Below are 20,847 nucleotides of genomic sequence, written 5' to 3' on the forward strand. Positions count from 1 at the left end.
GAGTCTCCATCGCTGGAACTATGGTTTTTTTTATCATGCAAGGACCCAATCAGTAAATCAGATAATGCTTATAATCGGCTGGCTTCGGTTCCTGTGTTAACTGATATTTATAGACATTAAGGCCGAAGTCTTTGTGGAAAATACAGTGTAATGGCGTTTATAGAATGTCCAATTCCAAAAAGCAAGTTGAAATTAGCAGGCTTGGGGTCAAATTATCCCTTTAGTGTCGTATTTTCTTCAAATTTTCCATTTTTCTATTACTTCCTAACATGGAAGCGCCTGGACGGTCGTAGCTATACCATGTATAAATTGTCGCTTCCATGTACCATGTATATATCTATTAGTAAATCACTTGTTACATATCTATTTAATTATAAGTTTTCAAATTTATTTATTTTCCAGATTTTCAAATTTATTTAATTCAAAATTTTCGCAATTTTCCACCTTCTGAATACAACCCTGCACACAATTTCATTAGAGACAACACAACACCAATCGCAGCTAGGCAACCGATAACACAAAAACAACTGTCATTGCTCTGCCATCACTAGTTTTGTGTGAAAATGGCCGATAAAATGTTTTGTTCTCGCGACGGTCGTCTAATTTTACGGTATTTTGTGCTATTTCCAATCATCTTTTTGAATTTTCAATCAGGTTAGTGAAAACTACAATTCGAGCTTATCTTAATTTCATTGAAATGCCGCGTTTATTCCATTGGAATTGTGTGAAAAATTGAAAACATTCTGATGCTTAAATGACTCTTGTTGGTTTGTGTTTTGTTTTTTTTTTCTATTTTGTCTTTGGTTCTCCTCCATTCGCAAATTCCGTTTCGTGAGTGTGAAGTGATGATATGCTCTAGTGTGTTCTCTTTTACTCCAATAAGAAAAACAGGTGTTGACAGCCAACCGATGTGGAATGTTGCGGTGTGTGAGTGTATGTTTGCGGCATGTTGTTTTTGTGAATTATTTGTTTGAGAGCAGTGTGTTTTGTTTAAACAAATATTCTTATTTGTTTATTTAATTAAGTTTTGTTGTTGTTTTTGTGTAGTGGTAGTGTATGTGCTCTGCATCTGTTTGTTATTATTGTTAAGATGTGGGAGAAGCTAAAGAGATGTTTGCAGTCGTATTCGATTCCAATAACAAATCTATGTAGTTAATTGGTGTTGCAAATTCTTATTCAACATGCCGCATTTTATTTTGATTGTGCTATGCAACGCTAGATGGCGCTTTTAATGTTTATCATAATGGATTCATTCGTTGGCGGTTTATATTTCTTAAGGCCTAGTGTCTTTACAGACGAGTCGAAGGAAGGTTATTTAAATGCAAGATTAGTGAAGGACGACTTTATGAGCTACATGGAGACTTTGTGGATATTTTATAGACAACCAAAAGAGAGTGTAGGCAACTTGAAATATTAGTATTTCTAAAACACGGACCAACTCTACTTTGTAAAATACTCTTTGAATGTTTTATTTTTTCCAGATTCATTTCCATAACAGAACTCAAGAAAATAAATATCCGCTTCCATTAAATAACCATTATAGCCTAGTCAGCCAGTTGATATCGGCTCCTTTTTGTTGCTTGACCTGTTTGCTTTCAAATGTAGAGATACACAAATGACCTAGGAGTTCTGCTCCAAACCAAGGAGGTGAAAATTTCCAAAAAATGTCAGAACAATGACCACACTTGAACCTTATGTCCGTATTACAGACAGCGATGTTTAAGCTCACAACAACCTATCTCTAGACGGCTTAGCTAGCACAAGTGTCGTCGTTTCTTCTGATACCCTGGATCTGAATTGCTCGTTTTAGCTTGATGCTGATTGAATGAGGCTCATTTGATTATGTTTGCCACAGAACGCAGAAAGACTCAGGCAGAGTTAAAATTCTTTGTTCCAAGTGATTCCATCAACGGCAGATGAAGTGGCATGTTGCGGGTCTAAATCGAGAAAAATGAATTTTGAACTGTTCCCATTCACAGCTATTGTTCAGTTGAAGAGGCGTGAATTTTTTAAGAGTTTTTCAAACGACCATCTTCAGTTAAAGAAGCCTGGATTTTTAAGAATTTTTCAAACGAACATCTTCAGTTGAAGAGGCATGGATTTTTTAAGAATTTTTCAAACGACCATCTTCAGTTAAAGAGACCTGGATTTTTAAGAATTTTTTAAAAGGCCTGGATTCTTTTAAGAATTTTTCAAACGACCATCTTCAGTTAAAGAGGCCTGGATTTTTAAGAATTTTTCAAAAGGCCTGTATTTTTAAGAATTTTTCAAACGACCATCTTCAGTTGAAGAGGCGTGGATACTTTTAAAAAATTTTGAAACGACCATCTTCAGTTAAAGAGGCCTGGATTTTTAAGAATTTTTCAAAAGGCCTGGGTTTTTAAGAATTTTTCAAAAGTCGTGGATTTTTAAAAATTTTTCAAAAGGCGTGGATTTTTAAAGAATTTTTCAAAAGGCGTGGATTTTTAAAGAATTTTTCAAAAGGCGTGGATCTTTAAGAATTTTTCAAAAGGCGTGGATCTTTAAGAATTTTTCAAAAGGGCCTGGATTTTTAAGAATTTTTCGGAAGGCGTGGATTTTTTAAACATTTTTCCAAAGGCGTGGATCTTTAAGAATTTTTCAAAAGATGGATTTTTAAGAATTTTTCAAGAGACGTGGATTAATAGTTTTTCAAAAGGCGTAGATTTTTAAAAAAAAAAATTCAAGAGACGTGGATTAAGAGTTTTTTAGAAGGCGTAGATTTTTTAAAAAAAATTTCAAAGGCCTGGATTATTAAGAATTTTTTAAAAGGCGTGGATTTTTAAAATTTTTTCAAAAGGCCTGGATTTTGAAAAATTTTTCCAAAAGGCCTGGATTTTGAAAATTTTTTCCAAAGGCGTGGATTTTTAAGGATTTTTCAAAAAGCGTGGATTTTTAAGAATTTTTCCAAAGACGTGGATTTTTAAAAATTTTTCCAAAGGCTTGGATTTTTAAGAATTTTTCCAAAGACGTGGATTTTTAAATTTTTTTCCAAAGGCTTGGATTTTTAAGAATTGTTCAAAAGTCCTGGATTTCTAAGAACTTTTCAAACGGACTAGATTTTTAAGAATTTTTCAAAAGGCTGCATTTTTAAGGATTTTTCAAAAAGCGTGGATTTTTAAGAAATTTTCCAAAGGCGTCGATTTTTAAGAATTTTTCCAAAGGCATGGATTTTTTAGAATTTTTCAAAAGGCCTGGATTTTGAAGAATTTTTCAAAAGGCATGGATTTTAAGGAAATTATCAAAGACAATCTTCAGATTAATAGGTGACGATTTTTAAGAAAATTTTCAAAGACAATCTTCAGATCAATAGTTGACGATTTTTTAAGAATTTTTCCAAGACCTTCTTCAGGTCAGGTTTGCAGTGGAACTTAAGGTTATTTTGACTTCTTTAGAATGTAAACTACAACTCAGCTTATTCGAAGACCGTCAATTCCGCTTTCGAAGAACTTTGAGTTTATAGTATAAGTCTTTGTTACGGTTATCCTTCTAGTTGTTTGATCTTACAAAATAGCAACACATTATAAATTCTTTACATTTTTCATTTCCTTCCTTCTTAACTTGACAAAGTATAGTCTCTGGGAATGTTTTTTCAATGTTGTTACTTTGCTTCCATAACAAATTCTTCTTTTGCGGAACAAAAACCCAATGATTTTGAGATTGTCATTGACGTTGGACTGCCGCTAGACATCTAACAAATCACTATTCGCAACACGTTGCATAGCTTTCTGGGGCACAATGACAAGTGAAGAGACATCCTTTTTTTCGTTGTCTAGTGAATTGATTGTTTTTTTTTCTAATTTACACATACAATTGCCATTGCCATGTTGTACTCATACCAAATGGGAGAAATGATGCCATTTGTGGCAAGACTAAAATATTTTGATTTCTTTTGTAAAAGGAAATGTTGAAAAGATGATGAACACAATATTCCCACATTATTGACGAGAGGCCAATATAAGGTGGGTGCAAGCTTGATTTCTGAACAATATTCCCAGAAATATAGTGTATATACAGGGTGAGATAAAAAAACTGCAAAAAAATCATCATTTTTACATTTTTTTTTAAATTTATCAAATTTTAGACGAAGTTTAGATTTGTTCGAATTGGTCACCTTTGGCACGAATTATGTCCTTCAAACGGCCAATGAAACCGTCGCTCGCTGCTCGAATATTGCTCTGCTGTATTTGAGCCCATTCCCGGGGAAGCGCTTGCTTGATGTAATCGACACTTTGATATTTTTTAGTGCCAACCTTGCTTTCCAAAATACTCCAGACACAATAGTCCAACGGATTGGTATCCGGAGATTTTGGTGGCCATTGTGCGCTGGAAATGAAGCGAGGAACCTCATTTTGCAACTATTCTTGGGTGGAGCGTGCTGAGTCCTATTTGAATGTCCAAGGTCTGCAGCTAAAATGTTTGCGTACCCAAGGCACCCTCCAGGATATTTTCGCGATAATATTTGGCATTTTTTCTGATGCCACGGTCGATTAATACGAGCAGAGAGCGACCATCGGCTGTTATAGACGGCCCACACCATCACCATGGCCGGCGCTTGAGTTCTGATGGCCAACCGAAGGTGCAAATTTTCAGCTGACCTCTTTGGCAAGTAAACACAATCCTTTTGTTTGTTTACAAACTGCTGGACAGGACAACGAATGTTTTCTCATCGGAGAAAAGCAAATTCGGCAGTTCACCACTTTCGGTCAAGCGTAGCAACTCTTTAGCTCTTTTGAGTCTATTTTCTTTCTGTTGCGGTGTAAGTTCTTGCACTTTTTGGAATTTCAATGGCTTTAACCCGAGCTCATTTTTTCAATATTTGCCGAATTGAATATTGCGATATATTCAGCTCACGAGCCATTTTTCTGCCAATGCGACGCGGGTTGCGATCAAGTCTCTTCTTTATTTTTCGAACCATTTCTGCTGATGACAACTCATTTGTTTGGCCAAAGGACGAACCCTATTGAAATTGGAGATAATCGGTCAAAATTTAGATATAGCTGCCCTATATATCTTCGTCCGATTTGACTTTTATTGTGCACCAAACGTGTAATATAAGCCCGAATAGTATGGAATTTTGCGCATACAACCAAATTAGGCCTGAAAATAAGTATGACAAATTTGATCGAATTCGGTTCAGAAATAGCTATAGCTCCCATATATATTGTTCATCCGATTTGTTATTTTTGTCCTCCGCAACCGTAATATGAACTCTGTTACAACAATATTTGGGGAAATATAGAAAATACAGCTCAGAAATACATTTGCTAAATTTGATCGAGATCGGTTGAGATTTGGATATAGCTCCCATATATAACTTCGTCCGATTTACCTTATATTGTGCACCAAACGTCTAATATTTGTCCAAATGGGATGGAATTTGGCACTTACGACCGAATTGAGTCTAGAAGCTAGTACGTCAAACTTGGTGAAGATCGGTTCAGATATAGCTATAGCTCCCATATATACTGTTCATCCGATTTGTTGTATTTGTTACCCACAGCCGTAATATGCACTCCGTAACAACGATATTTAGGGAAATATATCAAATACAGCTCAGAAATATCTTTGCCAAATTTTATCGAGATCGGTTCGGACTTGGATATACCTCTTATATATATCTTTATCCGATTTCAAATTAATTGCGCACCAAATGGGAATTGAATTCTCCCATAAAAACTTTTAATTATTATGCGTAGCTCTACTAAATTAGCAAAGTGGTGTAGGGTTTAATAATGTCGACCCCGCCCGACTTTAAGACTTTCTTTACTTTCTCATTTCTTTCTCATTCTTTATTTTTCAATTTTCTTAAGCTTAGCATAAATCTTTTGCTTTGTTCTCAATATAATGCCATATTCAAATATCAAATCCTCCAACTTGGTAACGGGTAAAATTTCAAAATTACTCAGCAGGGCCACCAAAACTGCTTTCATTTCCAAAATGGCAAATTTTTGTCCTTAAAAAACAACATCAAAAATTATTTAAAATTAAAAAATTTAATAATAATTATTAATAATTGTACCTATGCAATTTCTCGAACCAGCACTAAATGGTACGAAGGCAAACGGATGACGATCCACAGAATTTTCTGGTGTAAACCGCTCCGGCTTAAATTCAGTGGGATTCGGGAAATGTCTTGGATCTCTCATGATGTCATAGACATGAACATTTATTTGACTATTTGTGGGAAGGATTAAACCATTTATACGCGTCTCAGCGACACAGGTGCGGGCAATGAATGGCACCGAGGGATAGAGACGCAATGTCTCCTTCAGCACACATTCCAAATATTCCAATTTGTTGAAATCGAAAACGGTCAGGGAAGAGAAGTCACCTGAAAAAGGAAAGTATAAATATGTTTTTTTGATTGGATATTGGAAAATTTATTTTCCACAAAAAAAAAAAAATCATTGAAATTCTGATTCACTACCGAATAAGAATTTATTTCTTGGCTATAAATAATACATTTTCGTAGTCCAATAATAAATAATTTTTTGTTGAGCTATTTCGAGTTTTATATTTACCCACCTATGTTGGCAATTTCCTCTCTGCATTTCTTCTGGACATCCGGATGCAATGCCAAATTCAAAATTGTAAAAATCAGACATGTTGAAGTTGTATCGTAACCCTCAAACATAAATGTGTTGACTTCATCACAAATACCCTCGTGATCAATGTTGCCCTTGGATTCCTCATCCAGCAGCGTATCCAACATGGCATAACGTTTCTTCTTGCCAAAATCGTCACTAAAATACACAATTGCAATGGGAAATTCATTTTTAGTTATGATATGATATAAAAATATTCATATCGAGATTCTTTCGTAGTTGTTTAAAACATCAATCTTTCGAAATAAAGTCAAAGTCCGCCATAGTATGGAGGGTATATTAAGTTTGCGATCCCGTTTTTAACACTTCGACATATACAGGGTTGTCCATATTCGATTCCAAGCAGATTTTTACCATGAACCAATACACGCCACCCGGGCGCTCTGAAATAGTTGAAATTTACAAGAAGTCAATTGTGAAAACTCAACGTGCTTTCAAAACATTAAAAAATGTGAGAAGTGAGCCTTCTAAGAACACCATTAAGCGTTTATACGAAAAATTTTCGACTGGTAAGGCTCTTTCTAATCCGAAGAGGCCATATAAAAGTCGACCAAGGCGATCGGCCGAGAATATCGCTGCCGTACGAGCCAGTGTTGAGAGGTCCCCAAGAACTCGGGATGTTCTTGGGGACCTCTCAACACTGGCTCGTACGGCGTTCTCAGCAGTTGGGCATGGCTCAGTCCACTTTACAACGGATTATTCGAATTGATTTGCATTTGTTCCCGTACAAAATTCAATTGACGCAAAGAATGTTGCCTGCGGACAAGCCTCGTCGATTGGAATGGGCCCAAAGAGTCATGGGTCCGTCGAATATGGGCAACCCTCTACATTTTAGATCCCACAAAGTATATACATTCTTGATCAGCATAAAATTCTATGTCGATTTAGCGATGTCCGTCCGTCTATCCGTGGGTTCGTCTGTGGAAATCACTCTAGCTTCCGAAGGAGTTGAAGTAGATTGATAAAATTTTACTCAAATGTATGTAATGTCTGCAGGACTTTTGGTATTGAAAATGGGCCATGTAGGTCCACGCCCCCATATAACGGTACCTCCCGATATTCGGTATTTTGATGATTTTAGCGACATTATTCAACGGGATTGTTTCAAATTTGATATTTGAAGTTCATAGTGGACACTACAGCCTAAGACAGAAAATTGTCTTTGCATGCCCACGTCTTCGTATAGCCCCATATAACGGAACCTCCCGATATTTCGGATTTTAGCGACATTATTCACCGGGATTGTATCAAATTTGGTATTTGATGTTCGTAATGGATGCTACAGCCTATGACAGGAGATTGTCTGTGCTGGTCCACGTCTTCGTATAGCCCCCATATAGCGGTACCTCCCTATATTCGATATTTTTTAAAGATTTTAGCTACGTTATTCAACGGAATTGTAAAAATTTCGTATTTGTACTTCGTAATGGGTACTACAGCCTGTCACAGAAAATGGCAGGTCCACGTCGATATAGGGTATTTTTAAGGGGTATTTATAAGGAATTATATTTTTCATTTATTTATTTTTATTTATTTTTTTTTTAATTTCCAAATTCTTTCCAAATGGAACTTACTGCTTTTTCACTTGTTTCCTTTTTTATTTATTTATTTTTTTTTATAATATTTTTAATTGGGGAAGTCACTTGCAATAGAAAACTTAAACTGCGTTAATGTTAAACTTTTCTTTTTGAGATATGAATCTCTTGGCTTAAACCCTTTTTTTTTGGATTTTTTTAAAACCATGATTCTTGGAACGGACATTTTTGGCAAAAAATTCAATATTCTTGGGCAGGGAATTTTTGACAAATAATCTTAAAAATGTACGATTTTTATAAAAATACTTGAAACTTCTGCCATTTTTTTAAATCAAGGATTTTCGGACCAGAAATATTTTATAAATATATTTATAAAAATTGATGCGAAAATTCGGCAAATATTTGAAAAAGTCCAAAATTGTTCACCTTGGATTTTGGGCATTTTTTAAGTTACAATTTCTAACATAAAATATTTTTGAAAATATTTTTTTTTAAATCAAAGCTTTTTGGACCTGAACTTGACAAATGTCTTTTTTGTAAGCCATGATTCTTGCCCCGCAATTTTTAGTAATATAAAAAATAATCCAGCATTCTTGCCATAAAAATATGAGCACATTTTTTAACAAAGTCAACGATTCTAACTCGAAAGTTTTAGACAAATATTTCCGAAAAACCTATTATTTTTGGTGATTCTTGGACCAATTTTTTTTAAGTTTACAAATCTTCGCTCTGACATTTTTAAAATGATTATAATTTCGGTAATTAACGGATTTTTGTCGGAAAGTTAGCAATGAAATCAAAGTAGTCACTAAGACCACTCCATATCTCAATTCCAGACACCAATAACAAACTTCGGGATTCAAGCTGTATGCCTTTACCCAATAACCAATTTTGTACTTTTCGTACAGATATAGGACGCACTTCCAAACCACCGCCAAAACTCAGTACCATCAGTCCATCTCCATATGTCCAACCTTGATTTTCATTCCAAATTTTAAATATAGTACATTTTTATACCTTTCGTACCGTTCTAGTACGAATCCAAAAACCCAGCCTTATCTTACCCCTTCGGACCATTTCATGATTCTAGCTTCAGTCGTTTCGTTTGAGCTTTGATGAATCGTCAAGTCTGTCATTCAGCCAGTCAATTACTTTACTCTTTTATTAATATAGATTGTGCTGTTTTTCTTACTTACACCTCATTGTCTTGTTGCTTCTCCATTTCCTTCTTCTTGCGATACTCCTCACGTTTCTTTTGGATAATTTTACTACTGAAATTACTGGCTATTTTCAAATCTTCCTTGTGTTTCTTATATCTCCCGAAGAGTCTAAACACGAAATCGTAATACATCAGAGGATTGTAGATTCTTTCCAAAATGACCTCTTCGATGTCATGGATGGTATGGCGATATTGGGCACTTCCTTTCATGTCATCCAATTTGACACCCAAGGCGGTTTCTAGAGGAAGAGAAAATATGGATTCAAAAATTTAGATTCGTTATGAAAATCTAGTAGCGAGTAATATGAAATAAAACCAATGGAGTAATGTGGACTTAAGCAATCAAGAAAAAAAAAATTATAATAATAAATAAATAAATTCAATAAACAAATAAATAAAAATAATAATAATATAATAAAAAATAATAAAATAAAAAATAAATAAATAAAAAATAATGATAAAATAAAAAAAAAATATTAAAATAAAAAAAATAATAATAATTTTCATTTTTTGAAATTCTTAAAGCAAAGATCATATTTTTTTGAATTTTTGTGATTTTTGATTGATTTTTTCTCGAAATTTCGTTTCGTTTTGAAAAAAGAGACCTCAACGAAATACTGGCCGAAACTTACCGATGACATTGTTCAAAGTGAATTCTGTCACAATATCGTTTATTTCGATTTCGTCCTTTTGCAGGTGTTGCAACTTTTTCAAGAGTTTTAGGCTTTCCTCCCTGAAAGAAAAATATATATTTATTTTAAAATATTTTTCCTAAATTTTTAGAGGACAAAGAACAATAAAAATAATATATTTTTAGGGGTATTTGTTGTGAGACTGTCGGACCAATACTTGTGGATTTTTCAATTTTTTTTTTTACAGATCATCATAGCTTTTTTTTATACCCCCAGCCATATGGTTAGAGGGGGTATATATCATTTAATACGGCCAAAACATGCTTCATCGAAATAACGGTTTAGACCCTAGGTCTCTTTGGACCAAATCCGTTTCAGAACGTTTGGAGTCGATCTAGCGACGTCCGTCCGTCCGTCTGGCTGGTGCGCACGATAACTCCCGAAGGGAGTATCCAGTTTGGTCCAAACATGGTAAATCGTAATATTATTACCAAACTTAGATCGAGTTCGGAGATAGGTACCTCCCCCACAAAAGTTGGAAATTTCCAAAAATAATAATTTACTGCGCAGAGAGGGAGAATGGATAATCCGAATTTGTTCCAACTTTGTAAATCCTAATATTTGCATCAGTGCTAGGTCAGGTGCGAAAATGGACAACATCGGTCTACTCCATCAAGTACCTCCCCCACAAAGGGTTAAATCTTGAAATAATTTTAAATTTTATAAAATGTGACATAAGCGTCCGATTGATTTCAAATTATACCCATCATAATATTTTTATTAACCCATGGACTGGTGTGAAGAAGGAATATATCAGTCCACCCCTTCTGGTACCACCCCCACAAAGAGCCAACATTTTGAATATTCCTGAAGCTCATAAAACACGAAATTAACATTCGATTCCATTCAGACTTGGTATATCTCAATGTTCGCATCAACAGAAAATTTGTTATATAGATGGTAGAGATCGGGCCATTCCTTCCGGTACCTCCCTCACAAAGGGTCAAACTATCGAATAACCAAAACTATCATAAAATACGAAATAATCATCCCGTTCTCTTCATATTTCCCACATCCAATTATTTCTACTAACTCGAGATCTGCTGTAAATATGGGATATATCGGGTCACTTTTTCTGGTACCTCCACCACAAAGGGTCAAAATTTTGAATATTTTTGAAGCTCATAAAACGCGAAATTATAATCCGATTTCTTTCAGACTCGGCACATCTCAATATATCCATCAACACAAGATTTGTTAAAAAGATGGTAGAGATCGGATCTGGTACCTCCCCCACATAGGGTCAACATTTTGAATAACCAAAACGATCATAAAATCCGAAATAAACATCCGGTTCTCTTCAAATTATACACATCACAATATTTTTATAATCCCAAGGTCGGGTGTGAAGAAGGGATATATCAGTCCACCCCTTCTGGTACCTCCCCCACAAAGCGTCAAGATTTTGAATATCTATGAAGCTCATACGATGCGAAATTAACACCCGATTCCATTCAGACTTGGCACATCTTAATATTTCTTTCAACACAAGATCTGTTATAAAGGTAGTAGAGATCGGACTATTCCTTCTGGTACCTCCCCCCCAAAGGGTCAAAGTTTTGAATAACAAAAATGATTATTAAATGCGAAATAAGCATCCGGCTCTCTTCATATTTCACTCATCCCATTATTTTTACTAATCCAAGGTCTGGTGTGAATATGGAATATATCAGTCCACCCCTTCTGGTACCACCCCCACAAAGAGCCAACATTTTGAATATCCATGAAACTCATAAAACGCGAAATTAACATCAGATTCCATTTAGACTTGACACATCTCAATGTTCAATGTCAACAGAAAATTTGTTATATAGATGGTAGAGATCGGACCATTCCTTCTGGTACCTGACCCACTTAGGGTCAACATTTTGAATAACTAAAACGATTATAAAATCTGGTATAAGCATCCGGTTCTCTTCACATTTCACACTTCCTAATATTTCTACTAACACAAGATCTGCTGTGAAGATGGGATATACCGGTCCACTCCTTCTGATACTTCCCCCACAAATGGTTCAGAATTAAGAAAAACCCTCATTAAAAGCGGAATAAGCATCTAACTCTCTTCGAATTTCACACATCCAAATATTTTTGCCAACGCAAGATCTGTTGTGAAGGATCATATATATCTGTCAATCCCTTCTGGTACCTCACCCACAAAGGGTCACAATTTCCAATACTTATATCTGTCACAACTTTAAAAGGAAGTCGGCAATATCTCTCAATATCTCTAACCAGAAATATGATACGAATATGATTTCACATAAATTTGGATATAAATGTTCGATTTCTTTCAAATTTTGCACATACCCATATTTTTATCTGTATTAGATGAAGTATAAAAATAGAATACTTCGGTCCACTATATCTGGTACCTCAATCATATTTCAACATTTTCCAAAAATTTTCCCATATCTCATATAAAGTATAGGATGTAGTCGAGTTAGTCAAAATCTTACACGTCGTAATATGTTTACCAGTCAGACTGTCAATATTGTCCAATTGCTTCGGAACCTTTTTCCATAAAGGGTCAACAGTTTAAATAATCATATCTTAAAGCTGGGGTATACATCTGTCGGCAAAACAGACTGATACTATTTTATTTGATTTGTTGAAAATTTCTAACTTTTGTGGGGGTGGTACCAGAAGGAGTGGACCGATATTGCCCATCTCCGAACTCAATCTAAGTTTGATAATAATATTACGATGTACCAAATTTGGACCCAAGAGGATACTTCCTTCAGGAGTTATCGTATGTATTAGTCTGCCAGACGGACGCACGGGAATCGCTAGGTCGACTTCAAATGTCCTGAAAAGGATTTGGTCCAAAGAGACTTAGGGCCTAAAAGCGTTATTTTTATTAGGGGCGTTTAGGTTGTATCAAATGATATATACCCTCTCTAGCCATATTGTTGAGGGTATAATAATATTTAATTTCTTAGGGGTATTTTTTATGGGACTGTCGGTCCAATACTTTTGGATTTTTAAGATATTTTTAATGGTTATCATAGAGATTTTTTAATATTTTTTTCTACAATTTTTACACCGATAATTATTTTATTTTATCACCTATAGGTCTTTATAAAAAATAAAACATTGGCACGTTTCGACTTTGAACCTCTCTTTACCTAGCCAGTCAATATATATTCTTTCAAACTTACTTGAAGATATCATTGAACGTTTGCAAGACATTAAAATGAAAAGCCGGGGTCAAAAGTTTGCGCCTACTAAACCATTTGCGATCTACAAAAAGACGGAATATTGATAAGGCAAAACGCCATCAACCAAATTTTTTTATTTCGAAATTCATGACCTCTTGCACACGCCATAAAATTTCACACTTACCCGAACTAATTAGCAGACCCTCACCCAAAAATGGTTCCACATATTTATAAAGTACCGATTTCTCTAAAATCGTAGTGCTCTGAAACAGCTCGGCGGCATCTTCGGCATTGTTGATGCTATACACCGCAGTAAAGAGGAAATACAAAAGGTAATGTTTACCCTTGGCATAGCGGTAATGGTTGCGAGAGTAATGGAATATGGTCTCTAAATTGAGTGGGGGGGAGAGAGAGAAGGAAGATATTGTGTGTTTCTCTCAATTAATGAGTCTGATTCATGAATATTTCTCTCTTCCTCTCACCTGGTGTCATATCAATTAAATCGAAATTATTGCCAAACATTGGCACCTTGCCGGGCACCACACAGACTTTATCCTCCAATTTACTGCCATCGATGGTGCGCACCCGTTTACAGAAACACAACACAAAATAATTCTCATTCAGTTTGTAAAGACAAATGAATAAAATCAAACATATTGCCAGAAATACAAAACACATTATTTTGGCTACGGAATTTGATTTAAAATTTTTTAATATTTTTTTTTGATTTTTTTTTAAAATATTTTTTTCAATTTTTTTCTTTCATTCGAAGTTAGATCTGTTTACTATGAAATTCGGCGTCAAACTAAGATTGTAATACTCTACCCAAATTTATAAATTTTTTGGTTGACTATCATCATCAATTCTTATCGGACTATTTAATTATCATCAAATGTTTATTTAAATGTTTTGTTGTTGCTGCTGTTATTGTTGTCGCATGCAAATGATAATAATATAATAGAGTAAACGATTTTAGATTATGGAATCGAGAATATAGCTTGGCCAATGAGATTGCCATTGAAAAGAATGCTATACAAAATGGTAGATTGTCTGTCTATAGCCCAATAAAAATCTTCGAAACCACTATTTTTTTAATGGGACGGCTTTAGAACAGTTGGAAAATAATTTTTTTTTTAATTAATATTTTTTTTTTTTAAATTAACAAGACATTTCTTTTGTTCTGAGGCTTACAATGAAATGTGATGTAGAATATTTCTTTCTTTTGTCACTTTTCCTTAGAATTAAAATATTAACGTATTTAGCACCTCTGTTTGATTTTTCGAAGAGTAAAAACACCCTTTTCAAAAAAAAAAAAAAAAAAAAAAAAAAAATATTTGTGTAGCCGTTATACTAAATATAAAAAGCATGATTTGCATGCACAAGCGTGACTTTACATATGCGGAAACTTGACTGTTCGAAATCTCGAACACTGGTTCCTTGAAAAATTAAAAATCGGAAAAATTTTTGAAGTACATTTTTGACATCAGTGGGCCCAAATTACCCTAAAAATTCTGAAAGGAACATAAAACCTTGAAAGTTTGACAATTTAGAACGATGTTTGAGGTTTTGATAAAAAAAAATTGTCAAACTGAACAAATTGTAGATTTTGGGTACTGAAAAGCCTAACACGAATAGTTATGCGAATCTAAAGTGGACTTTTGTCTGACAAGGTAGCGAGCACTTGCTAGTCTCACATAAAATCCGAAATAGGCATTCGATTCTCTTAAATGTAACACATCCCAATATTTTGATTAGCACAAGATTTGGTGTGAAAATCGGAGCAATTCTTCTGGTACTCTTCCCACGGGTCAAAATTGTGAATAATTGTAAATCTCATAATAAGCCTCTGGCTCATTTCAAATTTCACACATCCCATTTTATTGCTAATGTAATGTCTGGTGTGACGGTGATTATCGGATCACCCCATCTGCTATCTCCCCTACAAAGGGTAAGAATTTTCAATACTTTCATAAAATAGGCATCGGATTCATTTCAAATTTCACACATCCCAATTATTCGCATAAAATAGGAAATTAATGTTAAATTTTCTTTAAATTTTCCACATCCCAAAATTTTGGTAAACAATATCTGGTATCATCAATATCATTTCAAAATTTTCCAAAAATTATCACATATCTCATATAAAGTGAAGGAAGTTACGTATATAGCCAAAACCTGATGTTTGATACGAAATTAACGAGTTCTATATGTCTCCAGTCTAAGTAAAAATCTTATACTACACATGTGGAGTTAGTCCTTCTCTACACACGGGCCAACAGGTCACTGTTACAACAACTTTCAAAATTTCATATTATCCCAACACTAAACTGCAAATTTTGAGACATTTTGCACATTTTGTATGTTCAAAGTAGGAATTTCCGACACCACCTCCTTCTCTCAACTACAATCACCAACAGTGACATCCATATAAAATTTCAGGATTTCAGCTCTATTCCTTCACGCATTATCCAATTTAGTACTATTTAATACTTTTCGTACAAATGTAGTACACATTTCCAAAAACAACCTCCAATTCTCAATTTCAGATACCAACTGAGACTTCAACATCAAATTTCGGAAATCCAGCTCTATCCATTCCTCCAATACCGAATTAGGTACCACTTAGTACTTTTCAGACAATTATTTTCAAAACCATATCCAAATCTTAACCACAGATACCATTAGTTATGAAAATGTTAAATTTCAAAATTTTATCATTATCCTTCCGATCAAGACCAAATTTAGTACCATTTAGTACATTTATAGCACGCATTTGTAAAATCACCTCCATATTATAACCACTGACACCAACTTCTCTACGTCTTCATCCCATACCAAATTTAGTACTTTCCGAAACTATCGTCATATCTATATCAAATTTCTGCTCTATCCCTTCACTCAATAACAAATATAGTACCATTTAGTACTTTTCGTACAAATAAAGGGCGCATTTTCCAACCACTGCCAAATCTCAAACACTTATACCATTAGTTATCTAAGCATCAAATTTCAGAACTTCAGCTCTGTCCCTTCAACTAAGATTAAATTTAGTACCATTCAGTACTTTTCGTAGAATTATAGTAGACATTTGTCCAGGCAGATTTCCAGAATTATTGGTTAATTCAATATCAAATTTAGTACCATTTAGTACTTTTCGTGCACTTTTAGTACAAAACCGTATCTTTATCACAAATATACCACCAACATGGACTGCAATACAACCCTAAACCAAACTGCTCTTAATTTAGTACCATTTAGTACCTTTCGTACAATTATAGTACATATTTTCGAAACCTCTCATACCAAATTTCAAGTTTTAGGCCTATCCGTTCACACAATACCAAACGGTACCATATTAGAAGCTTAGTGCCATTTAAAAATTTTTCGTAACCATTAGGTTCGAATTTCCAAAAATCCTGCTCCCCATCAGTGACTCTCATTCCAAATTTCAGAATTCTAGCTCATTCCGTTTGACCAGTACAAATAATTCAATTTTTAGTACTTTTCGTACCCTTTTAGTACGAATTTCCAAAAACCCAGCTTTATCACACTCCTACGCACCAAGAATAACCCTCGAAAAAAATTTCAAGATTCTAGCTTCAGCGGTTTCGTCTGAACGTTGACTCTCAGTTAGTCTTTTATATATATATAGATGACTAAAAAATTAAAAAAAAAAGAAAGTACTAAACCTCTGTTGGAGGTACCAGATGGAGTGGACCGATATTGTCCATCTCCAAACTCGATCTATATTTTATTATAATATTAAGATGTATCAAGTTTGGAACGAATCGAATTCTCACATCGAGAGTTATTTATCGTATCAGCCAGCCAGACAGACGGACGGCCAGAAACCCTTAGGTCACCTCGAAACTTCTTAAACCGTCTTTACAATACTTTAATTCTTGACAAAAAAAAATCCACAAAGAATTTAAATCCTCGAGAAAGTACTTTGAAACATTTATAATAGCCAAATTTAAAAATATATTTCATACTTACTTGAATATATCATTAAATGTCTGCAAAACGTTAAAATGAAAGGCAGGGGTTAAACATTTGCGGCGATTGAACCATTTGCGATCTTAAAAAAAAAAAAAAAAACAAAAAAATGAGCATTTTTTGATATATTTCAATTTCGGATCGATGCATAATACATACCCGAACTAATCAATAAACCATCACCCAAAAATGGTATCAAGTATTTATATATCACTGATTTATCCAACAACGTGGTACTCTGAAACAGCTCGGCTGCATCTTCCGCCGTGGTGATGTTGTAAATCGGTGCTCTTAAGAAATAATAGATATAACTTTTCCCCTTGGCATACAACAGACTTTGGCGGCAATATTGGAAAATTGTTTCTGAAAAAAAAATAATAATTTTGAAAATGAAAATTTAACATTTTTTTAAAAATACAGAATTTAAGATATTTGAAAATTCTTGAAAAATCCTCAACTCGAAATCTTGACATTTTTGGTCAAAATAATTTTAAGAAGTTAAAACGTATCAGTCGGTTTTGCTGACAGATGTATACCCTCATCAAATGCTCGATTATATAAAAATATATTGTGACTTTTGTTATGATTATTGAAATTGTTGATCCTAAATGGATAGGGTTCTGAAGCAATGGGCCAATATTGTCCATTTCGTATCGGACCTAAATAAAAATATTGGTATTGGACAAAATTACAAGAAAATCAAATCATAATTCCGTATTCAATTCAGGTTTTTGGTTGAGAGAAATATGGCAGATAAATGAATTGAAAATTGTCACCATTTGTGGTTGAGGTACCAGAAGGGGTTCGCAGATATATAACATCTTCACACCAGGTTTTGTCTTAGCAAAAATGTTTGTAAGTGTGAAATTTGATCGAAATTTTGAGTGTTTTGTTTTTCAAAAATTTGAACCCTATGTGAAGGAGGTATAAGAAGGAGTGGATCGATACATCCAATCTACACAGCAGATCTTGTGTTAGTAGAAATAATGGGATGTGTGAAATATGAAGAGAACTGAATGCTTATTTCGAATTTTATAATCGTTTTAGTATGACCCTTTGTGGGGGAGGTACCAGAAGGAATGGTCCGATTTGTACTATCTTTATAACAAATCATGTGTTGATGCAAATATTGAAATGTGCCAAGTGTGAATGGAATCGGATGTTTATTTTGGGCTTCATAAGCTTCATGAATATTCAAAATTTTGATCCTTTGTAGGGGAGATATCAGAAAGAGAGGACCGATATATTCCATCTTCTCAGCAGATCTTGTGTTAGTGGAAATAATGGGATGTGTAAAGTATGAAGGCAACAGGATGCTAATTTCGGATTTTATGATCGTTTTGTTTATTCAAAACTTTGACCCTTTGTGGGGGAGGTACCAGAAGGAGTGGACCGATACATCCCATCTTCATAGCAGATCTTGGGTTAATGAAAATATTGCGAGGAGTTTAATTTGAAGAAAATGGGGCACTTACATCACATTTTATGAGTTATAATTATTAAAAGTTTTGACCCGATATATCCCATTTCGCACCGGACCTACCACTGATGCAAATATTAGGATTTGCAAGTTGGAGCAAAATCGGATTATCCTTTCTCTTTCTTTGCAGTAAAATATATATATATATATTTTTTGAAAATTTCGACCTTTTTTGGCGGATGTACCAAAAGGAGTGGACCGATATTGCCCATCTCCGACCACGACCTAAGTTTGACAATAATATTACAATGTATCAAGTTTGGATCAAATCGGAACTCCCTTCGAGAGGAATCGTGCGCAACAGCCAGGCAGACAGATGGACTGAAGGATGAGCATCACTAGATCGACTCCAAATGTCCTGAAACGGATTTGGTCCAAAGTGAGCTAGGGTCTAAAATCGTTATTTCGATGAGGCACGTTTTGGCCGCATCAAATGAAATATACCCTCTCTAGCCTTATGGCTGAGGGTGTAAAAATCCACGAAGTGTGAGTTTGAAAGGCTCAATGAAATCTTCAAAAAATCCACGACAATCAACGCCTTCAGATCTTGAAATTTTGATCTTTTCAGCCTTTCAAGGTCTTATTGGAAAGGCGACAAAAATTACTTGAAAGAATCGCTGGATGACAATTCTTGGTCAGAAGTTATTATTTTAAAATTCCACAAACTGGGAGTTTGAAAGGCAGAATGAAATATTAAAAAAATCCACGACATGAGACCTTGAGAGGCTGATATTTTTTTTTTTTTTTTCAAAAATAAAAGCCTTAAGCCTTGAAATTTCAATATTAAAATTCTTTAAAGGGTAAATTTCGGACTTTAAAGAATTTTAAAATCAAAATTTCAATGTCTTAGGTGTTTGATTTTTTAAAGAAGCTTTTATCAGCCTTTCAATGTATGATTGGAACGTCGACAAAAATTCTTTAAAAAATCCTTGCGTCAGAATCTTTGGTCGGAAAATTATTTTAAAAATGCACGAACTGAAAGTTTGAAAGACTAATAAAATATATAATAAGTAAAAAAGCAACTAAGGTCGGACGGGCCGAACTTTTAATACCCTCCACCATTTGGAAAGAACTTGAAAAATTTCAAAAAACTTCCGGAAACTTCCACTTAAATGAAAACTGATATATGGAAACTATACGAAGACGTGGACCTGCTTGCGAAATTTTTTGTCATAGGCTGTAGTACCCATTACAAACTTCAAATACCAAATTTGAAACAATTTCGGTGAATAATGTCGCTAAAATGATAAAAATACCGAGTATTAAGAGGTACGCTCATATGGGGGCTATACGAAGACGTGGGACCTGCATACAAAAATTTTAGTCATAGGCTGTAGCACCCATTACGAACTTCACATACGAAATTTGAAATAATTCCGTAAATGCTGCCTCTAAAATTATGAAAATACCGTTTCTCGAGAGGTATCGTTATATGGGGGCTATATGAAGACGTCGACCTGCATAAAAAAATTTTAGTCATAAGCTGTAGCACTTATTACGAACTTTAAATACGGTATGTGAAATAATTCCGGTACATACTGTCGCTAAAGTCATGAAAATGCCGAATATCGGGAGGTACTGTTATATGGGGGCTACGCGAAAACGAGGACCGACATGGCCCATTTACGAACTTAATCTGCCTACTGGTAAACTATGCAAGTATGCAAAATTTTAGCCTTCTATCTCAATTCGTTCGAAAGATAGCGTGATTATAACAGACAGAAGGACAGACAGACAGACATCTCTAGATCGTCTTAGAATTTTACGCTGATCCAGAATACATATACCCTCCATAGAATGTTGGAGGCTGTATAAAAAAAATCCACGACATGAGACCTTGAAAAGCCGATTAAAGTATTCTTTAAAAAAAACTTCAATTCCATAAAACTTTGAAAATTTGGTTTTAAAAGTCCTTAAAAAAGTCCAAAATTTGACATCTTGGAAAGGCGATAAAAATTCCTTTGAAGAATCCCTGGTTCAGAATGTCGGATCAGAAAATCTTTTTTTAAAATCCACGAATTGAAAGTTTGAAAGGCTAATAAAAATCTTAAAATAACAAGAACTGAGACTTTGAAAGGCCGATTAAAATTTTTTTAAAAATTTCAATTCCATAAAATATTGAAAATTTGGCTTTAAAA

General features: G+C 34.4%; 2 protein-coding genes across 3 annotated transcripts in view; one reads left to right on the plus strand and one right to left on the minus strand.

The window, feature by feature from the left end:
- The first annotated feature begins 540 nt into the window (after positions 1-540).
- Positions 541-20,847, plus strand: part of LOC101900564 (bone morphogenetic protein receptor type-1B) — a 472,784-nt gene continuing 452,477 nt past the window's right edge. Inside the window, exon 1 of the mRNA XM_059125600.1 lies at positions 541-654. Within this exon, the coding sequence (XP_058981583.1) occupies positions 564-654 (91 nt within the window). The 5' untranslated portion in view covers positions 541-563. The remainder of the gene's footprint in view (positions 655-20,847) is intronic.
- The window catches only part of LOC101901643 (probable cytochrome P450 4ac1), a 181,999-nt gene continuing 166,931 nt past the window's right edge, over positions 5,780-20,847 (minus strand). Inside the window, exons 1-8 of one of the 2 annotated variants that reach the window (XM_005186465.4) lie at positions 13,716-14,043; positions 13,418-13,621; positions 13,234-13,315; positions 10,013-10,113; positions 9,358-9,619; positions 6,547-6,764; positions 6,041-6,352; positions 5,780-5,974 (exon numbers count right to left, since the gene is read on the minus strand). In XM_005186465.4, coding sequence (XP_005186522.1) covers positions 5,811-5,974; positions 6,041-6,352; positions 6,547-6,764; positions 9,358-9,619; positions 10,013-10,113; positions 13,234-13,315; positions 13,418-13,621; positions 13,716-13,911 — 1,539 coding nt within the window. In that variant the 5' untranslated portion in view covers positions 13,912-14,043 and the 3' untranslated portion in view covers positions 5,780-5,810. Of the gene's footprint in view, positions 5,975-6,040; positions 6,353-6,546; positions 6,765-9,357; positions 9,620-10,012; positions 10,114-13,233; positions 13,316-13,417; positions 13,622-13,715; positions 14,044-17,229; positions 17,312-17,388; positions 17,593-20,847 lie in introns of those variants that run through there. The other variant, XM_059125603.1, reaches the window with a different exon arrangement.

The sequence above is a fragment of the Musca domestica genome, unplaced genomic scaffold (assembly GCF_030504385.1).
Source record: "Musca domestica strain aabys unplaced genomic scaffold, Musca_domestica.polishedcontigs.V.1.1 34, whole genome shotgun sequence".
NCBI classification, from domain to species: Eukaryota; Metazoa; Arthropoda; class Insecta; order Diptera; family Muscidae; genus Musca; species Musca domestica.